This window comes from Acinonyx jubatus, chromosome B3 (assembly GCF_027475565.1).
Source record: "Acinonyx jubatus isolate Ajub_Pintada_27869175 chromosome B3, VMU_Ajub_asm_v1.0, whole genome shotgun sequence".
In the NCBI taxonomy this organism is placed as follows: Eukaryota; Metazoa; Chordata; class Mammalia; order Carnivora; family Felidae; genus Acinonyx; species Acinonyx jubatus.
In genome coordinates this window covers 34314844-34339231 of record NC_069386.1, presented here as the reverse complement: position 1 = coordinate 34339231, position 24388 = coordinate 34314844, and the positions used below count along the sequence as shown (strand labels likewise).

Below are 24388 nucleotides of genomic sequence, written 5' to 3'. Positions count from 1 at the left end.
CTACCAGATCCTTTTGATAAGATCCAAATCAATAATCTGTCATCATTAATCTGTAGGCCAGTAGTATTAATAAACAAACACTTACAAAAAGAGCTTTCTTCTATTCAAAAACAACTCATAACCAATTCCTATAAAATAGGAAATTTTTAGTAACAATTTACATTTGACTGGGCTGTTTTACTTAGCATCTCCGTGTATGTCATATTACCTCGTTTGATTAAAAAAGCAAACAAATAAGTAATCAGTTCTTACTATTGCACTGTATGGATAAGGTAGCCAAGGATTAGGGGGAATGTTCCACGTCACCTGGTTTTTAAGCAGCAGTGTTTAGAACTGAGCTCCCGTGTTCAGTTTCTCAATCCAGTTGCTTTCCTTTTTTTTTTTTTTAAATATTTATTTATTTGGGGGAAAGCACAAGCGGGGGAGGGGCAGAGAGAAGGGGACAGAGGATCTGAAGCAGGCTCTGTTCTGACAGGCTGACAGCAGAGAGCCCAAGGTGGGGCTTGAACTCACAAACTGCAAGATCATGAGCTGGGCTGAAGTAGGACACTCAACCCACTGAGCCACCCAGGCACCCCAGTTGCTTTCTTTAATACAGAAAGGAAATACATATATGCATATAGGATACGTATGTGGATATATATATTTCCAGGTGTTTTCTTTTACTATATAAGGATATAAGGTATAAAACCAGAGGGATGCCTACCTTTATTCATAAGTAGAAAATATTTTAAAAACTTCCCCTAGTTTAGCGGACCGATATTTTAAAGAGTGTGCTGCAGCTGGGAAGACACCACCAGAGCTGGAGTTAGCCAGTCTCAGGATCGAATCCTAGCTGTATGTCCCCAAGCATCAAGTATTTTCTTCTTTGTTTCCTTAAGAATCAAATGGGGGGGGGGGGCGTGGGGGGAATAAAACCTTACAGGGCCGTGATGAAGATAAAGGCTAAAGTACGTAAAATGTTTAGTGTAGTGCCTGGCATATAGTAGGCACCAAATATACCGCTGCCACTGGTGTAAGTAACTTCTGGCAAAAATGATTCAGTTCCTGGATCTCAGCACAGCCACGAATCAATCCCGGCTCTACATAAACTTTCACAAGCAAACGAGCACGACCCCGCGCGTACAGCACGAAGCCCTCCCAGGCCAGGGTACTCACAGCCAGCTGCTGCTGCAGGGCCTTTACTTGGCTCTGTAGGCTGTCAATCAGCTGGCTCTGTCTCCTGCCGGGGCTCCCACTCGGGTAGGTGAGCTGTGAAAGGCCACTGAGCGCCTGCTTCAGTCTTTCCACGTCATTAAGCAGTTCGGTTATCTTGTAAACAAAGAGAAAAGGTATGGGAGAAACATATATTATTCACTTATGCGATTCTAATGAACATCTTTACACCAAAATCACTCCGCGAGGAACCAAATTTATCTTCGTACACCAGAAAATTGAGGAATGAATACTGTCGAGATTGTTATCAACAGTAAATACAATACATAATTTAATTGCTTTAAATTCCTCTCAGTAAATTCCTTGCAAAAGCATTACCAAGTTGAGAATAAATATATATCCTAAGGTCTGAGTGTGACCTCAGTCTTCTTATTCTTAATATTTAAGTACCTATGAAAGTCTACAGATCACCTTCTAGGTAGGCTCTCTGAAACACAGGAACTTGTGGGGCATTCCCTCCAACAAAGTTTGAAAAGAAAGTGCGGCTCATACAAGCCTAGCATGAACTTATGTGCCTTGTTCATTTCAAGAAGGTAGGATTTTAGACTACTTTATCTTAAAGAGGGAAAAAAAAATCAGGAGGCCGTTTAGCAGAGAGAGCAAAACCTTTTTATTTCAAGTCAGACTGATCTGGTATTTATTAGCTGTGTGAGCTTGGCTACTTTCCTTTATTTTTATGAGCTTTAGTTCCCTTATCAGTGAAAGAAAGAAGTTCTTTAACAGTTAAGAAAATCAAATGCAGGGTGGCTAGGGGGCCCAGTCGGTTGAGCGACTGACTCTTCATTTCGGCTTGAATCATGATCTCACAGTTCGTGAGTTCGAGCCCCGTGTCGGGCTCTGTGCCAACAGTGTGGAACCTGCTTTGGATCCTCTCCCGCTCTCTCTGCCCCTCCCCTGCTCACACTCATGCTCTCTCTCTCAAAATAAATAAACAAACACTTCAAAAACTCAAACACGATCATAAATATCTGCTGGTACGTAGTATATCCTCAATAAATGACAATAATTGTAAGTAGTTATTAATAACTTGCTATTATAATTATACACTGTTATATTCCTAACTACCTTCTGAACAAGGTGCGAGCATTTAAGTTCTGGGTCACACGAACAGATGGATCAGAAGGCTAGTACTTGTACTTCTCCACTGAGGAGGGCCAGGGATGTGTATTTGCCACTGTATCCCCAGAACTTGGCATAGAGAAGACATTTAATCATCACTCACTAAACTGATAAAAATGCACCCAATCTCCCTGATTTCTCATCCTCACAGTACACACTTTATTATGTCAACCACCAGTTTCGAAAATATTGAAAGCATCTACTGTGTAAACTGTACCATGGGAATGAATGAGAAGAAAAGGTTAAGTTGCAAACAGTCTGATCTTAATAGCTGGTTGAGAAGATCGAGCACCTAACTCTGACACAGTAATATTTACGTTTTGAATAGTGGCAACGCTAACATTTCAGAAGAGGAACAGTTCTCGGGAGGCTAGAGTGCATAGCGAAGGCTTCAGGAAGGAGGGTAAGTGTTGAAGTGGGCGTTAAGGAACGCGTAGGACTTAACTCGGTAGAAAGGAGAGGCAGGACATTCTGGGTGCGGAGACCAGTCTGTGGGAAGTTATGAGGACAAAATGTACACGGAACTGGAGGGCTCGGTCACTGGTGTGGGTGAATGCCAAGATCAAGTCTGGGGTGCTTCCCAGTGTCCTTTGTTTCTTGTAGCCTGGAAACACAGCTTTCTTCCTCCTCTCCCTCAATCACCCTTCAGGTAACCCTAAAACCCACTGGACTCTGACCACTTTTGAGGCAAGTGAACCTGGAGTCTCCTCATCTTTCCTCAATTCTTGGCTATGCCAGTTGAGGAAACCAGAGGAGAAATGCTTTTGCTTGTGTGACTTTAACTATTTTCTCAATTCTGAATTTTTTTGCACACCAGTAGACTAACCGGAAAGGTGGCATTTAGTGGTCCCGCAGCTAATGCTTCTGGAAACCTGTCTTGTGGGATGCTGCGGTAAAGGGGCCCTATTCCACTCGGGCAGTTCCGCTCGGGGGTCCTGACGCAAAGCCGTGCCGCCTGCTCGGTGCCTACCTTATTATCTTTCGCTTCAATTTGTTTGGCAGATTCCTGTATTCTTTTCTGTAACTCTGTGATGGTTGTTAAGGACTTATCACACCGTTCCTGCTGGTCCTTGATTTCTTGCTCAATGCTGAAATGGAGCAATTCCTTCTCATCCTTTGCAGACAGCTGCTTCCTTTGGGCGTGCAAAACCTCCTCACAGGCTTCTTCGTACTTTCTATTCAGATTGGCCAATTTTTCATTCAAGTTGGAAATCTGGGTCTCCAAATCACTTTTTGTTGCTTTATATTTAGACAAATCAACCACCTCTCTCGTCTCTAATTTTTTTAATGCTCGTTTAGTGTTCTGCACCTCGGATTGGAGTTTGGAGACCTCTTGGGTTTTGGTTTGGTTTTCTTCTTCCTTCTCCCTCAAGCTAGCCTTGATGATCCCCACTTCCTTCTCAAATGCCTCCTTAACCTGCAAATGCTCTGCCAGGGGCACCGACGAGTTCTTCTGGTTCTCCAACATCTGATGCAGGGTGGCCACTGTCTGCTGCTCTTTCTCGTAACATCTTTGCTTCTTCTTCAGTTCTTCCTTGAGACTCTCGATTGTGCCGTTCAGAGACTTTTTGAGGGCCTCAACCTGTTCCAACGGAACATGCTGCTTCTGCAGAAGGGTCTGGGCTGCGAGAATCTCCGAAGCCTGTCTGGCATTTTCGTCGACCAGCTTCTCTTTCTCGGTCTTTACCTCCGTGTATTTTTGCAGCAGGTCTTTGAACTGTTTGTTTAGCTCTTCTGCTTTTCTGCTTAGCGCTCTTTCCATTTCATGAGCACTCTCAAGGAGAACATTCTTATCTTGCAAATCCTTCTGGAGAGTGAAAATCTCCTTCTTCAACTTGTCATTCTCTTGCTTGCACTTCTTGGCCTCTTCTTCCCTGACGTGATATTTTTGTGTCTGCTCGGATAACTGTTCTTTTAGTTCTTTCTCTGTCGCTTTAAATTTTCTTTCACACTCTTCGAAGCTGACGATTGGAGCATATTTGAGCTTGATGCATTCTTGAATCGTGTCGAGCTCCTTCTTCTGGGCTTCGATCTCTGCGTGCAGCGTCACGATCTCCTCTTGGCCCTTCTTGTAGTTGGCCAGGATTTCCGCACTGTCATCCTGTACCCTCTTCATGCTCTGACTCACGGCACCCATCTTCTCCTCGTGCTCTCGGAGGCTGATGTACTCGGCCTTCATTTGGTTCTGAGTGTCCTCCAGGTTTCTTTTGAGTAGCTCATTCTCCTCTTTTGTTTTTACAAGTTCCCGACTGAGATCCTCGATGTTTTTCTTCGCATCTAGTAATTCTCTGTTCGTCTTATCTAGGGTGCCACTCAGTGCGGCTTTAATCTCCTCGTGGGCTGGAGCTGGCACGTACTGAGTACTCAGGCTCTTTTTCAACGCGGTGTTTTCGGACAGGAGTGCATGTATTTTCTCTTGGTCTCCGGCACGTTTTTTGTGAAGCTCAGAGAGCTGTTGCCTGAGGTCAGCAAGGCTGGAGTTCAAAGCCGTGACCTCCTTCTCGTGTTTCTCAGGAGGCACGAACGCGGTCTCGAGGTGGCTGACGTTCTCACTCAAACGGCCATTCTCCACCAGCAGCTTCTCCATGGCCATCTTCTGCTCCGTGTACTTCCGCGTGACATCTACAAGCTGTTGATTCAGCTCACCGACCATGACGTCATGCGACTTTTTCATTTCTTCGCTCACTTGTAAAGGAACGTAATGACTCTTCATTTCACTTGTTAAGTTACGGACTTGCTGGCTGAGGAGCTTGTTATCCAGATACACCCTGTCGACGTCCTTTTGTAACGTCTGATTTTTCGACGTGAGTTCGGTGATCTTCTTCGTAAGTTCTCCCGCCCTCTGCTCCAGCCTGCTCTTGAGCTGCTCGTGCTCCTCCGGTCTGACGTGCTGAGCAAGCTTGGCCTTACAATTCTCAACTTCTCTCTTCAACTGTCTGATTTCGCTAAGTGACTTTTCATGCTCCCTTTCCATCTCTCCTATTCTCTTGGCCTTCTCAGTGACTTCACTTGACAACAAGCTCTTCATGCTCTCGAAGTTTTCCGTCGGAACGGAAAGGGCCAACTTGGCCAACAGTTCTTTGACCTGGCCTTCCGCCTCCGTGACCCTCCTGCCTTTCTTGTCTCGCTCCGTCTCACACATACTGAAGTCCCTCTGCAGTCGCTTGTTCTCTTCCACCAGCTTGCCTGCATCCCGCTTCAACTCTTCTACTAGCATCTCGCTCTGTCCGATCTGGTTTCGTAACTTCCCCACTTCTGCTGACGCGCCCTCGTACTTTGCTTTCATGTCTTTCAACTGGTCCTTCAGTTCCTCGGTTAGTCTGTGATTCCCCGCAGCTGCTTCACTCGTTAGGTGCTCTTTAAGGGCAAGAAAATGTGTCTGCATTTGTTTTACTTTACCTTCTGACTCGTACATTCTCTTCTGCACATCTTTCAATGCGTCTTCTAACTGCTTTACCTGCTCATCTGAGTCCTCCTTGATCCGTTCACATTCTAATGCTAAAGCTTTACATTCGGCCACCTTGTGAGCCAGCTCGTTCTGGAGCTTGAGTCGGTCTTGTTTTGCTGACTCGCAGAACGTTCTCATTGCTTCTAACTCTTTCTTTAAAATGTCATTTTCAGAATATGAGGTTTGATGGGGTAAGGACAGCTCCAGTGGTCTTAACATAGACCTGCTTTGCATGTGGGCCGGCACCCCTGGGGACGTACACTGAAAGGGGAAACAAACAAAAAAAGAGATACTGATCACAAAAGCCTAAAGAAGACATTTACTTATTTGCCAAACTTCTAGATTCCCACATCATCAGTAGTCAAGGGGTTTTCCGACTAGCGTATTGGAAAAATACAGTACTGATTTTTGAGGTTAAGAAAAGCAATTCTGGGTATGATTCCCTTAAAATGCTCTCAAGCAGGGATACTTTGAAAGTCTGCTCACTGTAAGTGTATTTCTGGCAGAACAAAGAAGGAAAAGAGTTGTGGCCTCTGGGGACCATTTCCTCTTCCCTTCTCCATTCACAATAACTACCCACAAGTGACATCAACTTTATCAAAACACATTTATTACTTCTGTGCTTTATGGCACGTAGTGTGCTTAGGACTTCCAATTCTGAAGAAAGTCGTCAAAACCGTTGAATAAAAACAAGTGTGGCAATTTTATATCTGCAAATAATTTCACAGAAGGATATATTATTTAACTTCTAAGAAGCTATATAATTTCTGAATATCCTTGTTAACCCCAATGTAATGTTCTTTGAATTATAAAAACAGCACCAAAATAAACACAGCTAGCATGAGTTGTTGAGAGGATATTAGTTAACTCACAAAAAAAGAAAGCACTTTTCTCCTCTCGAGTAGGATAAACTAAAACTTAACATGTGACCTTAGTACAACATTTTATTGACATCTTATTCCTCCACTAAGAGTTGACACAAAAAGAAGTCTAATTAAACTTCTCGTGAAGGAGTGCCTAAATAGAACATGTAACCATGAAAGACTAAATTCAATTATCTTACTTTTTCCCACACAGCCTATTACAGCAAGGGCTCCTTACAAGTACGAACTCATGGATAAAAGCTATGTGCTGTGAATACATTCCACCATTTTAACAGGCAGGTTTTACTGTTGTTCAGTTAAATCTACACCGTCTTGCCCTGGATCAAGAAGAAAAGCAACAACATGGAATAATTTCGCAGCCTTTAGTCTGCTTTTAAATTACCTTTCAATTCACCAATGATCTTTAGACTAAGACTACTATAATTTAGCAATTACTTACACAGCTTTACAATTTCCATACTTGCTTTATTACAATCCAATATTTATCTAATCTTAAATACTTCTCAGGTGACACTCATTTTCTCAACTTAGAATCTTAGAATTTTCCAGCTTCAAGTGATCTTAGACATCACAAAGGCTAACTCACTCTGCCTATAAATGATGGTATGTAAAAGGGCCTTTCAAAGCCCAAATATTTATCAGTTCAGGCCATGGGAAGTGCTGACCTTCCCATGCAATGCAAACCTGTATCTACCGGAAGCAGTATAAACAGGTTAGAAAATCAGACAACACTACCTCTTGGAAGCTTTCCTTATTCTGAGGTGAATTTCCAACACACAGGATATATATTGGAATGCAAGGAAAAATACATTTCAAAGTCCAAAAAAATGACTTCTGAATTACTCGTAGTTGGCTTCCCCTTTATATGGGTAAATATGAAGAGTTAACCGAACAAAGACTTGTTTGATAGGCTTACTATCAAAGACAATGAACTTGTAATTCAAATCTCTTATTTAAGCTACTGTCATCAAAACACTCTAGAGGGCACCAGAAACAGTACTATAGGCTTTTATTAAACTCAGAACACCAAGAACAACTTTTCTTTGAAAATGAAGGCCTTATTCAATGTATATTGAATTTCTGTATTTCATTTTTGTATTCAATTAATACACAAAACGGTTTTCCTCTTTTTAAAAAGGTACAAATATTTTTAATTAAAAAACAATTACCTGTGAATCTGTCATGTACATTTGACCCTGTTTGAGAAGCATATCTTCTTTTCCTACATAAATCCAAATAAATGAGATCTTAACTGAAATACTCATACCAAATAGGCTAAGATTTAATTTGGTGTTATTATCTCTCCTCTTATTCAAACTAAAGAAAAGCATGAGTTAAAACATAAAGTTATCCTTGTTCTAAAATACCCCTGGTTTTCTTCATTTTTTCTAGACACATAAGGGAAGTATCTATGTTGTTCTGAGTAGAAACTAAGTTGGTTTTTAGAAATATATAAGACTGTTAGACTAAATAAGCTACATGATTATTATAAAATACATATCTTATAATCAGTCAAAATAAAAATGGTGTTCTTTACAACTTACGGGATAAACATTACTATTGTACTTAAGGGATAATTTAATATTTACTAGGAAGCAAAAAATGGATTTTGTAGAGAAATTCTTTAGAACTAGCAAACAAAAAACCGAAGTTAATACTAATTACATATACTCTTAAGTAAGAAATAATTATTTATGTAACTTCTCATTTTAAAATGCTTCCCTGCATTGAGACTATATCCAAAGATTTCTCCAAATGAGAAAACTATGTCATGTTTCTTTTCATAAAAAACAAGCTCCAAATATCACAAGACAAATATCTACTAATCAACAAGGTAAGTTTGGCCATGCACACAATATCCAACTTAAAAATGCAAGTGGCTAGGGAAAATCGGAGCCTCAGGATTGCCAGATTTTCTGTTCGAGGCTACAGCAGTCATCTTAACCTCTTCCTGCTTCGATGTGTTGAGGTTTAACACACAAGTATTTGACATTTAGCAGCAAGAAGGGCATATACAGTTAGACAAAACAAACAGACGTAAACATTCTCCCTTGTCCGAACTGGGTGAACAGTAATGATAATCTATGCTTCCATACTTACGGTTACTGAAATGACTTCCTGATCCTAAATGATCACTCTGAAATCAGAAGCATAAATTAAAACATTTGGGTGAATATTGCTTCATTTTGTTACATTCTGTATCTATTTCAGTTCTAAATGATCCAACCATTAAAACCACATTTTCAACATTCCTTGTTTCTCCCGAGTATTACTCTACTTTAAAACCACAAAAAAGTCACAGCACTAGCAACAATTAGAGAGATCAGTTGGGAATAAACTACTTCACTAGGCATTTTAATAAAGGCAGCCAAGTGTTCCAAGGAAAAATTTTATTGCTCAAAAGAAAAAAAAAAAACAACCGAGCCCCAAATGAACTACAACAACTTTCAGCGCATGCTCTTTGTTGCTGTTTTACCTCAAAAGGAAGAAGCTGCCACCTGTGCCTCCAATACTGACTTTACCCCTGTTGGGAGCGGGAACCCTACCTCACTGCCTGTGAAATATTAGTGTAACCTCTTTTTTCAGAATTTAAAATACAGAAAACTTTGGAAGGCAAAGGGAGACAGAGAGCAGAAAAGGAAACTGAGGCACACTACACACAGTTAGTAATAAATCCGTCAATGTGTCGGTTAGGAAAAGGAGAATAAGAGAGAAATTTTAGGTACTCTGAATTGAAGTGTGTTTCAATTGCTCCTTTTTTTTTTCAAGTCAGAATCTAACAAACAAACTGAAACATATACCTTCAAGAGTAAAGATACACAGAGGTGAAATTTAACCAAGGAAGTGAAAGGCCTATACTCTGAAAACTAAGAACCTTGGTGAAAGAAATTGAAGATGACACAAACAAATGGAAAGATATTCCGCACTCATAGACTTGAAGAATTAATACTGTTAAAATGTCCATACTACCTTGGGGCTCCTCGGCAGCTTAGCCGGTTAAGCGTCAACTCTTGATTTCGGCTCAGTCACGATCCCATGGTTCATAGGATCGAGCCTTACTATCAGCGCAGAGCCTGCTTGGGATTCTCTCTCTCCCTCTCTCTCTCTCTGTCCCCTCCCCAGCCTGTGTGCACATGCACTCTCTCTCAAAATAAACGAATAAACTAATTTTTAAAAAGTGTCCATACTACCCAACGCAGTCTAGAGATTCAACGCAATCTCTATTAAAATATCAACAGCATTTTTCACAGAACTAGAACAAATAATAGTAAAATTTGAATGGAACCACAAAGACCCCAAATGGCCCAAGCAATCTTGAGAAAGAAGAACAAAGCTGGAAGTATCACAATCCCACATTTCAAGATAAATTACAAAGCTGTACTAATCAAAACAGTCTGTGGGGCGCCTGGGTGCCTTGGTCGGTTAAGCGTCCGACTTCAGCTCAGGTCATGATCTCACGGTCCGTGAGTTCGAGCCCCGCGTCAGGCTCTGTGCTGACAGCTCAGAGCCTGGAGCCTGTTTCAGATTCTGTGTCTCCCTCTCTCTCTGCCCCTCCCCTGTTCATGCTCTGTCTCTCTCTGTCTCAAAAATAAATAAACGTTAAAAAAAAATAAAAAAATAAAAAAACAGTCTGGTAATGGCACAAAAACAGACACCTAGATCAACATAACAGGACAGAGAGCCCAGAAATAAACCAACGCTCATACAGTCAATTAATCTATGACAAAGGCGGCAAGTATATACAATGGAGAAAAGACAGTGTCTTCAACAAATGGTGCTGGGAAGACTGGACAGCTACACGCAAAAGAATGAAACTGCACCACTTTCTCATACCATACACAAAAAATAAACTCAGAATGGATTAAAGACCTAAATGTGAGATGTGAAATCATAAAGCTCATGGAAGAAAACACAGACGACAATCTCGCTGACGTCAGCCACAACAACATTTTTCTAGATGCCTCCTCTGGCAAAGGAAACAAAGCAAAAATAAATTACTGGGGCCACATAAAAATAAAAAGCCTTTGCACAGTGAAGGAAACTATCAAAAAGATAAAAAAGCCACCTAGTGAATGGGAGAAGATATTTGTAAATGATATATCATATATCTGATAAGGAACTAATATCCAAAATACAGGAAGAACTTATACAAGCCAACCCTCCCCCAAATAATCCAATTTAAAAAATGGGCAGAGGGCCTCAAAAGACAGTTTTCCAAAGAAGATATGCAGATGGCCAACAGATACATGAAAAGATGCTCAGTACCACTAACCATCATGGAAATGCAATTGAAATCACAATGAGATATCACCTCACACCTATCATAATGGCTAGTATCAGAAAGACAAGAAATAAGAAGTGTTGGCAAGGATGTGGAGAAAAAAAGAACCCTGTGTACTGTTGGTAGGAATGTAAATTGGTGCATCCACTATGAAAAACAGTATGGAGTTTCCTCAAAAAATTACAAATAGAAATACACCATATGATCCAGTAACTCCACTACCGGATAATTTACCCAAAGAAAACAAAAACACTAATTTGAAAAGATATATGCACTAGGTACAATAGCCAAGGTGTGGGAGCAACCCATGTGTCCACCCATAGATGAATGGATAAAAAAGATATGGCATATGTACACACACACACACACACACACACACACACACACCAAGAACTATTTGGCACTTGCAAACCATGGATGGACTTCGAGGGTATTATGCTAAGTGAAATAAATGAGACAGAGAAAGACAAATGCACTTATATGTGAAATCCCCAAAACAAAACAAATGAACAAACAAAAAGCAGAAACAGACACATAAATATAGAGAACAGTGTTATGGTTGCCAGAAGGGAGAAGCTAGGGGAATGGGCAAAACAGATGAAGAAGAGTGGAAGATATAGGTTTCTAGTTATGGAAGGAGTAAGTCATGGGGATAAAAGGTACAGTACAGGGAACAGCATCGTAACAGTGTTGTATGGTGACAGATGGGAACTACGCTTGTGGTGACCACAGCATAACACACAGAGTTGTCGAATCACTAAGTTGTACACCTGAAACTAACTGTGGGTCAACTATTTTCAATTTAATAAAGGATGTGCAGACATAGTTTGTGTTTGTGTATCTGCATTAGTACTAATAGCTATGTGTCAAGGTGATATAGGTGACCACAATAAAAATGGTCCATAGTTCTATAAATTAATGCCACTTCCACTAATCCTTAGTGCCCCCAGGGTATGGAAAGATGTCTGCAGGCTTAGTTAAGCTCTTTGTTAGATGTAATAATAAATATTAGAGTTTGCAATAGTTGCTAAATGGGCTTATACATGTATGGGTTGGGAGAGGCCTATCCGCATATAAGGAGTTCAAAAAACTTAGTTTGGGTTTATTACCTTTACTTGACTACTCACATAAAAATGGATTGATGAGTTGTCTCATAAAATTAGTCTCATTCTAAAATACCCGTATTTTTCCACGTTTTTCTACAAACATAAGGGAACTGCCTACATATTGTATATACAAATAATGTAGCATTTCTGTTGGCAGTTTAGGAGGAACTTTTAGCATGTGAGAGGACACAGTTGTAAATATTCAATATTTATAAATAAAGCATTCTTCGTTTTTAATGGCTGCTGTCACAAATACTGGATCACATGTAAAGTGGACCCTCTAATTTTCTTTTTGAAAGTAAAAACTTATTTCTAATGTAAAAATTCATCAAAATGAATTATTTATTGACTAGAGAAAATGTCCCCACTATAATACGTGCAAAAGTTACAAAACGATATTCCCACCTCTGGCTGAATGTGCATGTAACACAAGTTATGCACAAAGCAAGTTCTGAAAGGAGATCAGTCAGGTACGAAGAGTGCTGGGATCATAGGTGTGTTTATCTTCTGTTTTTAGTCTAATAATATTTTCTAAATTTTCTAAAATAAATTATGTATTGTTTTTATGAGAAAAAATGTGTTATTTTTCTATAATATATTATAATCTTACTGAAAATTATAGACTTGACTCCAAGTTTGTCTACAGCTCCAGAAAAACATGTTAGTCTTAAGATGTGAGTGTCCGCTCGTAGAAGAAAATACAAAAATAGTACTCAATTATAGGTATCCAACTTTGATCAATACTTCAAAAATCCTATATTCACAACTGTATTTTCTCATTCAAGCCATACTGAGGATAAAACTAGTCAGACTGCCTGGGTTCAAGTTCTGGCCCTGCCACTTACTATTTATAGAGCCCCTTCATGCCTCAGTCTCCTCACTTACAAAGCAGAGTTAAAGTAAAATCTACCACACAGAGTCGATGTGTTTATGAAATGCATGCAAAGCGCACAGAGCAGTTCCTGGCACATGGTTGGTGCTATGAGCTGTTAACTGTTACAAGTTTCACTATTAGCCTTAAAAACAAACATGTTCAAATGTGAAAGACAGAAGCCACTATACTAGTTCTAAATTAGCCTATAAACCTGTATCTCTGAATAATCTTCAGGATTCAGTCATATAAATGCAAACATGCTTTTATTTTTTTCAATGTATCGAGGCATAAAATACATGAATATTAAGTGCACAGTGCAATACATTCTCTGCATATGCGCACCCTGTGTAATCACAACCCGGATCTAGAACATTCCCTGCACCCTCAGAAGCTTCTTCATACCTCTAGTCAGTAACCCGTCACCAAAAGGTGGCCTCTACTCTGACCTCGTTCACTACAGATTTGTTTTGTCTGATTCCGAATTTCATAAAAATGGAATCATGAAGTATGCACTCTTTGTGTCTGATTTCTTTCACACAACATTATGTCTGTGAGATTCATCCATGTCTTTACTTTTTTCATAGCTACATGCATTTTTTTCATTTACAAAGAAAAAAATTACTTTTGTTATGTCCTTTGGAGTTCTATTCCCCAATGAAGATAAAAGATTCACACTGAATCAGCCACCTTCTTCAGTGACCCCAGTGATGAACATTTATAAAATATATATTACGGCCTTTCAGAACAAACCTGTGCAGTTAAAAATCAGGAGAGTGGTCACTGTTGGTGCAAGAAGTGTGGGTAGTGACAGGAAGTAAGAATGAGGAGGCTTTTAGGTATTGGAGATGTTCTGCTTCTTGATCTCAGTGTGTTTGACTTATGAAAGTTCTTCAACATATATACACTTTAACAAGTGTACTCTATAATGTATACTGTATGTCAACAAAAAAAAATTTTTAAAAACCATGACTTTGGAAAACTAACTGATCCAACCAAAGTTGAGTATACAATCTAAGACTTATTAAGACACTACTCTCACCAAAGTGGTCTACTTAAGGCATATATACACAGACTCCTGAGATAAGCCTGGAAAGATACTATTCATTTATGACACTTTGTTATTATCACTATCCTAATCATTGCAGATTTGCAGGTAAAAGTATGAAGTTTTGTAAAGGTAAAGACGGACAAAGAGGCAAGCTAGGGAAGAGATACTGGGACGGAAGAGAACGCCAGGCACACGTTGGTCAATTTCAGGCGTCTCGTTTAACCTTTACAACAGCTCTGTGGAGAGGGGGACAATCCCCCCGATTTTGCGAAAGCGGTAGCAAGCTCAGAGACTTTAAATGAATTGCCCGAGGTTGCACAATAAAGAAAAACGTGATCATTCAAATTTAAGTCTGACTCCAAGCTCCTTATCACTGCCCATTTTGTGCTATATGAAATAATTTATTTAAGCTTTCTGTACCTCATAATATTTAAATCTATTTTTCAGAGCCTCGATAGTTCTCAGGCTTTCTTCATGTTGCTTTTCTTTAGCTGCCAAAAGGGACTTCAGCTTTTCTTTCTGAAATGGAAAGGAATAAATACAGAGCAAAATCATTCTGTGCTTGCAACTGGGTTAAAAATGGGTTTCAGAAAATGTGAATTAAAATTACTTTAATTTTTTTTAGTATTTTTAACTATTAGTAGAGTTGAAAATTTCTACAAGTATACTAATATAGAACACATACCAACAATACTATGAAAAATTCAAAGGTCCGTTGTTTGTTTTAGATCTTACCATTTTCAGACATTTTGTTTGTAGCGTTTAGAACTTTACATCTTTTCATAAGAAGTTTCACAGAAAATCAGGCATTCAGAGGCAGTGACAACAAAATGTTTATGATAACCCATGCTACTGTACTTAACGTGCATTTTCACAGTCACGTGTACGTTTTGTTTTCCCCTTTAAGCAATACCCAGAAACAGAATCCTCATCCCCAACTCAGTTCAAGATTCAAACCTCTCCAGCAGTACCATTTTCCATTTACGTAAGATTTTATATCTTTAAAGTAAAACCTATCATCCTACCTCACTTTCCAGATCATCAGCAACCATTACTTCCTAAATTTAAAAAGAAGAAATGTACTTTCGTTATTAAAAGGCATGAACTTGGCGAGTATCATTTTAAAAGACTAGCGTGTGTCTTTAGGATTGGGAACAAGGACATAAGAAGCACACGTCTCTAGGTGACCAATTCTGTGGTCTGAGCTTTCATTTGTTTTTCCCACTAACCAGGCTCAGATGCACTGATTCTCCTGAGAACCCATCACTTATCAACTCCTACTTACTCCTCTTCCTCACGTCTTTTGTCTGCTCCTTCCTCTCCAATCCCGGGGCCCCCACTAGAGTTCAGAGCTTTGCTATCACCATCGACCAACAGTATTTCTCTGTTCTTACATGTGACACTGAAAGTTTCCTGTAAAGATCCCAGTAAGATATAACTTTCCTCAAGGGCAAGGACCTGGCTGTACCTCCTTTAGCATCTAGCACGGTGACTTAATGTGACAGGCGATCATTAACGATTTGTTGTCAAGGACGATTACCGGTAGTAAAACATTTAAAAAACTTTTTAGATGAGGTAGATTCTTTACCTCATTCAGCTGTAGTTGTAAACCGTTGACTTTATCCAGTAATATCCTCTGTTCTTGCTGAATTTTTCTCAACCTCTCTTTCAAATCTTCATTTTCAATCTCCAGATCCTTAAATAGTAAAGATAACAGGTGCTAGACTGGCCTTAAAAGAGCAATTCTTATGGAAGAAAATTTTAAAAGTAGTTTGCTATCATGTATGGATGTATACATCTCTAACATGGCTTTAAGCCCAAATACACAATAGTTTCGATGACATTTCAATGACCTAAAATTTGTAGATCAGAAATCACACACAGGCATACTCATTTTATCGTGCTTTGCTTTACTGTGCTTTGCAGACACGGTGTTTTTTACAGATTGGAAGTTTGTGGCAACCCTGCACTGAGCAAGTCTATGGGTGTCATTTTTCTAACAGCATTTGCTTACTTTGTCTCTGTGTCACATTTTGGTAACTCTCTCGATGTTTGAAACTTTTTAATTGTATTTGTTATGGTGACCTGTGCTCAGTGATCCTTGAGGATACTACTGTAACTGTCTCGGGGCACCATGACCTGTGCCGATCTCAGATTATAAACTTAACCAACGAATAGTGTGTATGTTCTGACTGCTCTACCCACTGATCCTTCCTCTACCCCTCTCCCTCTCCTCGGGCCTCCCTAGTCTCTGAGACACAACAATACTGAAATTAGGCCAATTAACAACCCTACAGTAGCCTCTAACTGTTCAAGTGAAAGGAAGAATCACACGTCTCTCACCTTAAATCAAAAGCGAAAAATGATTATGCTTGAGGAAGGCATGTCAGAAGCTGAGAAAGGCCCAAAGTTGGCTCTCCTGTACCAGTTAGCCAAGTTGTGAATGCAAAGGAAAAGTTCTCGAAGGAAAAAGGGCTACTCCAGTGAACGAATGAATGATAAGAAAGCAAAACAGACTGACTGCTGATATGGAGAAAGTTTTAGTGGTCTGGATAGAAGATCAAACCAGAACCATCCACAACATTCCCATAAGCCAAATCCAGAGTAAGGCCCTAACTCTCTTCAATTCTATGAAGGCTGCTAACATATCATCCATGCTACAGTTCATGGATCAAGGAGTAATTTCAACTTTCAAGGCTCATTAGTTAAAAAAATACATTTTGGGGGTGCCTGGGTGGTTCAGTTGGTTAAGCATCTGCCTTCGGCTAAGGTCGTGATCTCACGGTTTGTGAGTTCGAGCCCTATATGGGGCTCTCTGTTGTCCACATAGAGACCACTTCAGATCTTCTGTCCCTCTCCCTCTCTGCCGCTCCTCTGCTTCCTGGCTTTCTCTCATTCTCTCAAAAATAAATTTTAAAAAATTTTAAATAAAAAAAAAATAAGTACATTTTGTATGTATTGTATGGCTGCCTTAGATAGAGATTCTTCTGATGGATCTGGGCAAAGTAAATTGAAAACCTTCTGGAAAGGATTCACCTTTCTAGATGCCATTAAGAACATATCAACATTAACAGGAGTTTGGAAGAAGTGGATTCCAACCCTCATGGAGGACTCTGAAGGGTTCAAGGCTTCATTGCAGGAAGTACCTGCAGATGTGCAGCAAACAGCAAGAAAATTTGAGTTAGAAGTGGAGCCCGAAGACGGGATTGAATTCCGTGATAAAACTGATGACTTGAGGAGTTGCTTTTTATGGATGAGCAAAGAAAGTGGTTTCTTGAGATGGAATCTACTTCTGGTGAAGATCCTGGAAAGATTACTGAAATGACAACAAAGGACTTAGAATATGACATAAACTTAGTTGATACAGCAGCAGCAGGGTTTGAAAGGATCAGCTCCAATTTTTTTTTAATGTTTATCTCTTTATTTTTGAGAGAGAGGGAGAGAGAGAAAGAGAGAGAGAAAGCAGGGGAGGAGCAGAAAGAGAATCTCAAGCAGGCTCCACGCTGTCAGCATGGAGCCAGACATGGGCCTGGAACCCATGAACCTTGAGACTGTGACCTGAGCCGAAATCAAGAGTAGGACGCTTAAATGACTGAGCCACCCAGGCGTCTTGGATCAGCTTCAATTCTGAAAGGAGTTCTACTGTGGGGAAAATGCTACCAAACAGCATACTACCAAGAAAACCTTTGCTAAAGGAAGAGTTCATCGATGTGGCAAACTTCATTGTGATCTTATTTTAAGAAACTGCCACACTCACTTCCACCTTCAACAACTCACCACCCTTATCAGTCAGCAGCCATCAACACCAAGGCAAGACTCTCACCAATAAAAAGATGACAGCTCACTGAAAACTCCAATGATGTCTAGCATTTTTCAGCAATAAAGTACTTTTATTTTTTTCTCTTTTTTCTTTAAAAAAAATATTTATTTAAGCAATCTGTACACCCATCATGGGGCTCGAACTCATGACCCCAAGATCAAGAGTCGCACGCCCTTCTGACTGAGCCAGCCAGGTTCAGCAATAAAGTATTTTTTTAATGTTTATTTATACTTATTTTTGAGAGACAGAGAGACAGTGAGAAAAGGAGACAGAGAATCCCAAGCAGGCTCCACATTGTCAGCACAGAGCCTGATGAGAGGCTCGAGCTCACCAACTGTGAGATCATGACCTGAGCTGAAATCAAGAGCCAGACACTTAACCGACCAAGCCAGCCGGGTGCCCCAGCAATAAACTATTTTTAAATTATGATATATACATTGGGGGTTTTTTTAGATACAACGCTGCGTCACACTTAACAGGCTACAGTAAAATGCAAAAATAACTTTTATATCTACTGGGAAACTAAAAAGTTCATTTGACTTGCTTTATTGCAATATTTGCTTTGCTGCAATATTCACTTTATTGCGATGATCTGGAACTGAACTGCAGTCTCTCTGAGGTATGCCTACAGACGACGGTCCCATGCTGTCTAGTTAATACAAGCATATACAACACAGCAAACCACCATGATTCTAGTAAGTACAAAATAAAAGAATCACCTGGAAATAGAAAATAGAAGAATATGCCACTTTAACTTCTGTTTAACATCTCTCAAGTTCATGAGAGTGTTCTACTGCTTTTGCTAAACTAATTATTATTTCAGTGCTCTGATGACATGTTTAAGGCTCCAATTTAGGGCTATAGTTCACTTTCTTAATACCACATAGTAAACTAAAAAAGCCCAAATAAAATGCTTTTGTTTTATCATATGGAAAACAGCTATACAATGTATATTTTAACGGTGTTTCAGTCATAAAATAAGCCGTTTAATTATGGAATCTTCCTCTGACATTAATCCACATAATAATTATTTTTTGAACACTGATGAACATAAAATATTGTGTGCTTAACAAATGATTTTTTGATCAAAATAAAAAATACTTGCATTAGACAAAAGTAAATATTTATTTACATTAATAACCATCATTTTTAATCACAATATTTAAACTTGTATTCATTTTTAAAAATAAATACAAATTTAGAATTTATGGCCCAAAACAGATATATTTAAATCAACAAAAAGTTACATAAAGTTGTTAAATTATTTGCTCCTAATACATATGAAAACGATACTTTCTGTAAGATAATACAACCCAACCATTTGTTTCAAACGTCAATTCTTTTAGAAGATATGGCAAGAAGACAGAATCACAAAACATAACACGCTGCCCTCCTTTCTCCCACTCATTTTCTCTCGTTTCTTGTTCCTTCTCCTCACCCGACCCCACTACAAACAACACTGCCATTCGCTGCAAAGGAAGACACCACTTTTTTCTTTTTACCTGAATGTTTGGATGCTCCCTCTGACCTGACTTCATATTTACTTCATCTAGCATGTATGGCAAATTTCGCTTTGGTGAAACATAAGAAAACACAGGTTAGCAAGTAGGAAAATACAGAGAAGGACATTTTCCTCAGTAGGCAATGATCAGCGCTCTGAAGCTTATCCAACGCTAAATTTTGCTGTACAAAACACAAGGTGGCAGTGTTTCCACTTAAAACTCCAAATGGACGGCAACTCTTAAGTTTTAAATAAATCAAGTATGATGTATTTTGAAATACGAAGACATAACAAAATTTAAAATCTGAATTGTGAAGGGTTTATTTTAACTAAAGTCACCAAGATTTAAAAGGTAGGATTCACGCTAGACCCAAAACTAACATTGCGTTAGAAGGCATCATCAACTATTCCCAAAGGAAAAAATCTAGTATTGAAAATGAAGAAGGAGGGGGACTTACATTAATGTTAAAATGAAATACGGAAATTATTTACTTTTCTAAGCACTGATAAACTACAAAACAAAGGGTGTGGGAAGAAAGAGAGAGACAATCCTCTGATCAGAGCTATACAGAAGATCTCTAAAATGACTTGGTTCAGGACATGTCATTTTGTACACTTACCGCTTCGAAACCTTATTCCAGATGGTGCTTTCATAAAAACATTAAAAAGACAGCGTAAAACCTTTTTTTTTTGGCCCCAACTGACCTTTTAATCTACATAATAGTTTAGAAAGCTATGGTCTTCCTTTTTGAGAGCTTTAAAAAAAAACAACTAATACTTTAATTCTCCAAGGTTTTTTTTTTATATTTTGTATTATTTGTCGAGTTTTGTTTCACCAGATGTTTTAACTACCATTCTAATGAGAGGGGCAAGGTCCCATTAGACAGATATTTCATACCCACGATTTGGTCCAAACTACATTTCTAGCCTCATTCCTTCCAGCAAAGGACTGTTCCTCATGTGAGATCTGACCTGCTTCCTCACTCTACCTTCACCCCCGCCTTCCCTTCAGAGGGCCCTTCATCATCTGACATCTGCTTACCTCGCCCGCCTCTTCTCCTCTTCGGTCAAGTGCATTATCGCTCCTCCACTCTGACCTGCTACTGCCCCGTGGACATGTTCAACATGTTCCTGTATCAGGGGGCTGGCACCTGCCCTTCCCTCTGCCCGTGAGGCTTCTCCTACAGAGCCCTTGTGGCTCCCTTCTCGCTTCCTTCAGACCTCTGATCAAATGTCACTTCCTGAGAGAGGCCTTTGCTGGCCACGCCATCTAAAATAGCTTCCTGCCCTCTCCTTCTTCATCCCCTAATCCCGTTCCACTTTCCTTCAAAGTGTATGCCAGGATGCTAACTACTAGTATTTGCTTGGTTTTCATTTCTCTCCCTAGGCGGGGAGCGACGCGAGGCAGGGACTTCGCACAGCACTATTATTCCATGGCACTTAGGACAGTAATTGGCATATAGTAGGTGCCTCACAGATGTCTGTTAAGCAAACAACTGAAGAAGTCTTATTTTGAAAACTATACTGTGGTCTTCTTGATAACAGGGATTAGCTGTCCCTTAGTTCAGGAACAAATCCTGTTTACAGCAGATATTTTTAAATGTATTCAATAAATAACGGGAATAAGTGAGTTTTACTGTTCCTAGCAGAATATTAACTCCATGCATTCACTTAGATAACTCCTAGAGCACTAAACAGAATACCATTCCCACATTAATATTTGACAATTCTTTATCTTAACTATCTCTGTAATTCAGAAATCACTTTGGTCTGATCCCATGTAGGATGGCTGATACAGACATAACAGGGTACAGTTTGTTTTTTCACTCCACTCCCACTTAGGTTGCGTGAGGAATGGAAGAGAAGGGTGAAATGGCTGCTCCAGATGGAAAGGTAAAGTGACGTAAGACGTGACCCATGCATGAAGTATGACTTAATTCTGATGGGTGGAAAAGGAGAACATGCGTTAATGTAGCTTTCGGATTCTGGTAAGAGGAAGAGAAATGATGTTCAGAGAGAATGATGATCAGGACTTCTCAGAGGGTACCTGAGGCCTCTCTCCGGGGTTCGCAAGTGCTCAGGCTCCTCTCACTAGAGAAAAGCTGAAAGCCTGGAAGGGAACAGCCAACAGAAAAGGACAGCTGCCTACGCTAGCTTTGAGCACGTCGGTGACCGCGCAATACGCCAGCCCCCTTACTCTAACCTAAAGAGATCAGGGGAAAACAGGAAGACATCTACTGAGACGGGGACACAAAACCAGGGTGACACGGTGTTTTGATAACAAGTTAGTACAAAGTATGAATTATCTCATGCATTGTATTTCAAAGTCCTCGTTAAATACCGGTAAGGCGAAAACAAAAAGCGCAAAAAAGCAGAATAGTAACAGTGGTATTGAAATCACAATATATAATTAGTTTTGAATTCTGTTTTCTTCATTTCTTACTGCATTAGAAGAATTTCCCGTAACAGTAAACATTTCGCTCTCTTATTAAGGGAGAGTAGAGGAAACTGCTAATGCCCTACCAGGCTAAAACTCATCATTTAAGAATCTCCACAAGGTACAATATCTCATATTTGAAAGGGCTGGAGGCTCAAGGCTGGCAATCAGGAGGTGATTTATTTCCCACTGGATATATTCACTGTATGACTGTATCACTGTAATTGAGATTCACTGTCTCAAGCTGAGTGATTGTATCAAAGCCTCAGGATCTAAATATCTGGGTTCTACAGGGGCATGATTAACTGAGGACAGAGAATAGCATGCACTTAAACTCAAAACAGTTATGTATAATCACTAACCTGTAAACACTTTACTGAAATTGAACAATATATATAATTTTTAAAAAATAAAATGAAGACCTACCTGTTGTAAAGATGGTCCTTTCTTCCAAAGTTCTCTTCCTGAAGATTTAAAGAGAGAGAGAGGAGAAAGGAATAGTAAAATGGCAGGTTAACTTGGATAGATTACAGACTATGGATTCCTTAACACACAACTGAGTCATTAAAGAAATCAGTTTTAAGTTTCCTCTAAAGCTTGCTACTTCACAGGTAAAGTGACAGGGACCTATTTTTTACCTGCATTTTCTTCTTTTCTTTTTTTTTTTTGCTAGGACTATGTCCAGGTAGATAATATTCAATGCTAGGAAGTGGAGGCAATTGCAAAATGTGAAATTTTAAACACTCTTAAATTGGAAGGTAATTTGTCAATATATATCAAAAGCTTAGAGAAATGTGTATATCCTGAGACCCATGATTCAATTTCTAGGAACTGATCCTAAGACTTATAAAAATATGCTAAAACATTTATGCATAATGACAGTCACTGAATTGTTACGCATATTAGTAAAAACTATAAACTTAAATGACACATACAGAAAATTGCTTAATTAAATTAAACTTAAATATATGGAATTTTAGGGGCACCTGGGTGGCTCAGTCAGTTAGGCATCCGACTTGGGCTCAGGTCATGATCTCATGGTTCATGAGTTCAAGCCCTGCGTCGGGCTCTGTGCTGACAGCTCAGAGCCTGGAGCCTGCTTTGGATTCTGTGTCTCCCTCTCTCTCTTTGCCCCTTCCTCACTCATGCTCTGTCTGTCTCTCTCAAAAAAAATAAATATTAAAGAACATATGTGGAATTTTATGCATTAATAAAAATCACAATATAGACAAAATGTTTATCTAGGAGGGAAAACTCTTCAACATTTATTACACAAAAAATAACCTGCAGCTCACTGTAAGTGACCTTAATTTTACGCATAGGCAAAAGACTGAAAGGCTATTCCTCAAAATAGTAATAAGGAGTCTTCAATGGTAGGATGAGTAACTAATTCTACTTGTTGTGCTTTTCTGTATTTCCCAATTTCTCTTTCATAAAGATAGAGAAATACTTGGTACAGGTATCTGATAAATATTGGTTGAATATTTTATATACATGTTTAAACAAGGATTCTTTCTTTAAAACTTTTTAAGTAGAAAAGGTCAGCGCTACAGCCCTCCTCATCAAAAAAATACGTATATACTAGTAAAACGCACTTGATTTGGCTCTTTGTCTTCATTGAACTTACTCCACAGAACGGGGTTTACTCAATCAACTGGCCAATATATGCACCAAACACACTGCTCCAAACAAGTGACTGCTAAAATCAAATTTGCAAAGCTGCGGAACAGAGGGAGACAGACCAATGACGTGCATCATGAAGTAAGGTTTTGCTTCTTACAAACCATGGTTCCACCATCTAAATCTTTCAAGGCTGCTCTTTATTAAGCTAGACATTTCTAGTTACTTTGCTACCTACCTTTGTTGGTATTTTCCGATGCAGTCTTCAGTAAACTTAGGATGTCCAGATTGTCACCAATTCTTGCATAGTAAGAGCTGTCATGGCCCAGGGCATCCAGCAAGCTTACATCAGCACCATTTTTGATTAAGACTTCTACAGCATCTTTACAACCATACTCACAACCTAGCATGAGAGCAGTTCTAAAAGAGAAGACAAGAGGCACAAAAGACCTTGAGAAAGATCCAAGAAGATATTTCAGAAACCTTCCAGGGGCTCCCTTCTTAAAGAAGAAGTATTACTTATTAGGGGCGTTTGGGTGGTTCAGTCGGTTAAGCGTCCGACTCTTGGTTTCGGCTCAGGTTATAGCTCACGGTTCATGAGTTTGAGTCCCGCATCAGGCTCTGCAATGACAGTGCAGAGCCTGCTTGGGATTCTCTCTCTCCCTCTCTCTCTCTCTCCCACTCCCCCCACCCCGCCTCTCAAAAAAATAAAGGAACTTAAAAAAAAAAAAAAGAATAGGTATTACTTTAAAAAGTCATACTTGTTATACATACTGATTTTACTTCATAGATTTAGCTTCTATTTTAACTTCATCACATTTACAAAAACATTTGCTGTGTGTCTTAGTTTGCAGAACTGAAAACCTCACATCACCTTACATACATTTGTTGCTGCCGCTGCCGAACTCACCGCAAAATCTTCCAAAACGGATACTGTCACCCATCCATTCAAAACCCATAGCTATAAACCCACACTATGCGAGTCCCTTCATGAACTGAACCTTGTATCATGCAAACCTCTTCACAGCGTCCCT

The 24388-nt window shown here is 39.4% G+C and overlaps 1 protein-coding gene across 4 annotated transcripts in view; it reads right to left on the bottom strand.

The window, feature by feature from the left end:
• UACA (uveal autoantigen with coiled-coil domains and ankyrin repeats) overlaps nucleotides 1-24388 on the bottom strand; it is a 95672-nt gene that overhangs the window by 4088 nt on the left and 67196 nt on the right. For all 4 annotated transcript variants that reach the window (XM_027067663.2, XM_015071394.3, XM_027067664.2 and 1 more), the window contains 10 exons: nucleotides 23593-23774; nucleotides 22161-22198; nucleotides 19299-19367; nucleotides 15565-15672; nucleotides 15002-15034; nucleotides 14397-14495; nucleotides 8767-8803; nucleotides 7836-7888; nucleotides 3305-6043; nucleotides 1159-1311 (listed from right to left, as the gene is read on the bottom strand). In XM_027067663.2, the coding sequence (XP_026923464.1) occupies nucleotides 1159-1311; nucleotides 3305-6043; nucleotides 7836-7888; nucleotides 8767-8803; nucleotides 14397-14495; nucleotides 15002-15034; nucleotides 15565-15672; nucleotides 19299-19367; nucleotides 22161-22198; nucleotides 23593-23774 (3511 nt within the window). The remainder of the gene's footprint in view (nucleotides 1-1158; nucleotides 1312-3304; nucleotides 6044-7835; nucleotides 7889-8766; nucleotides 8804-14396; nucleotides 14496-15001; nucleotides 15035-15564; nucleotides 15673-19298; nucleotides 19368-22160; nucleotides 22199-23592; nucleotides 23775-24388) is intronic.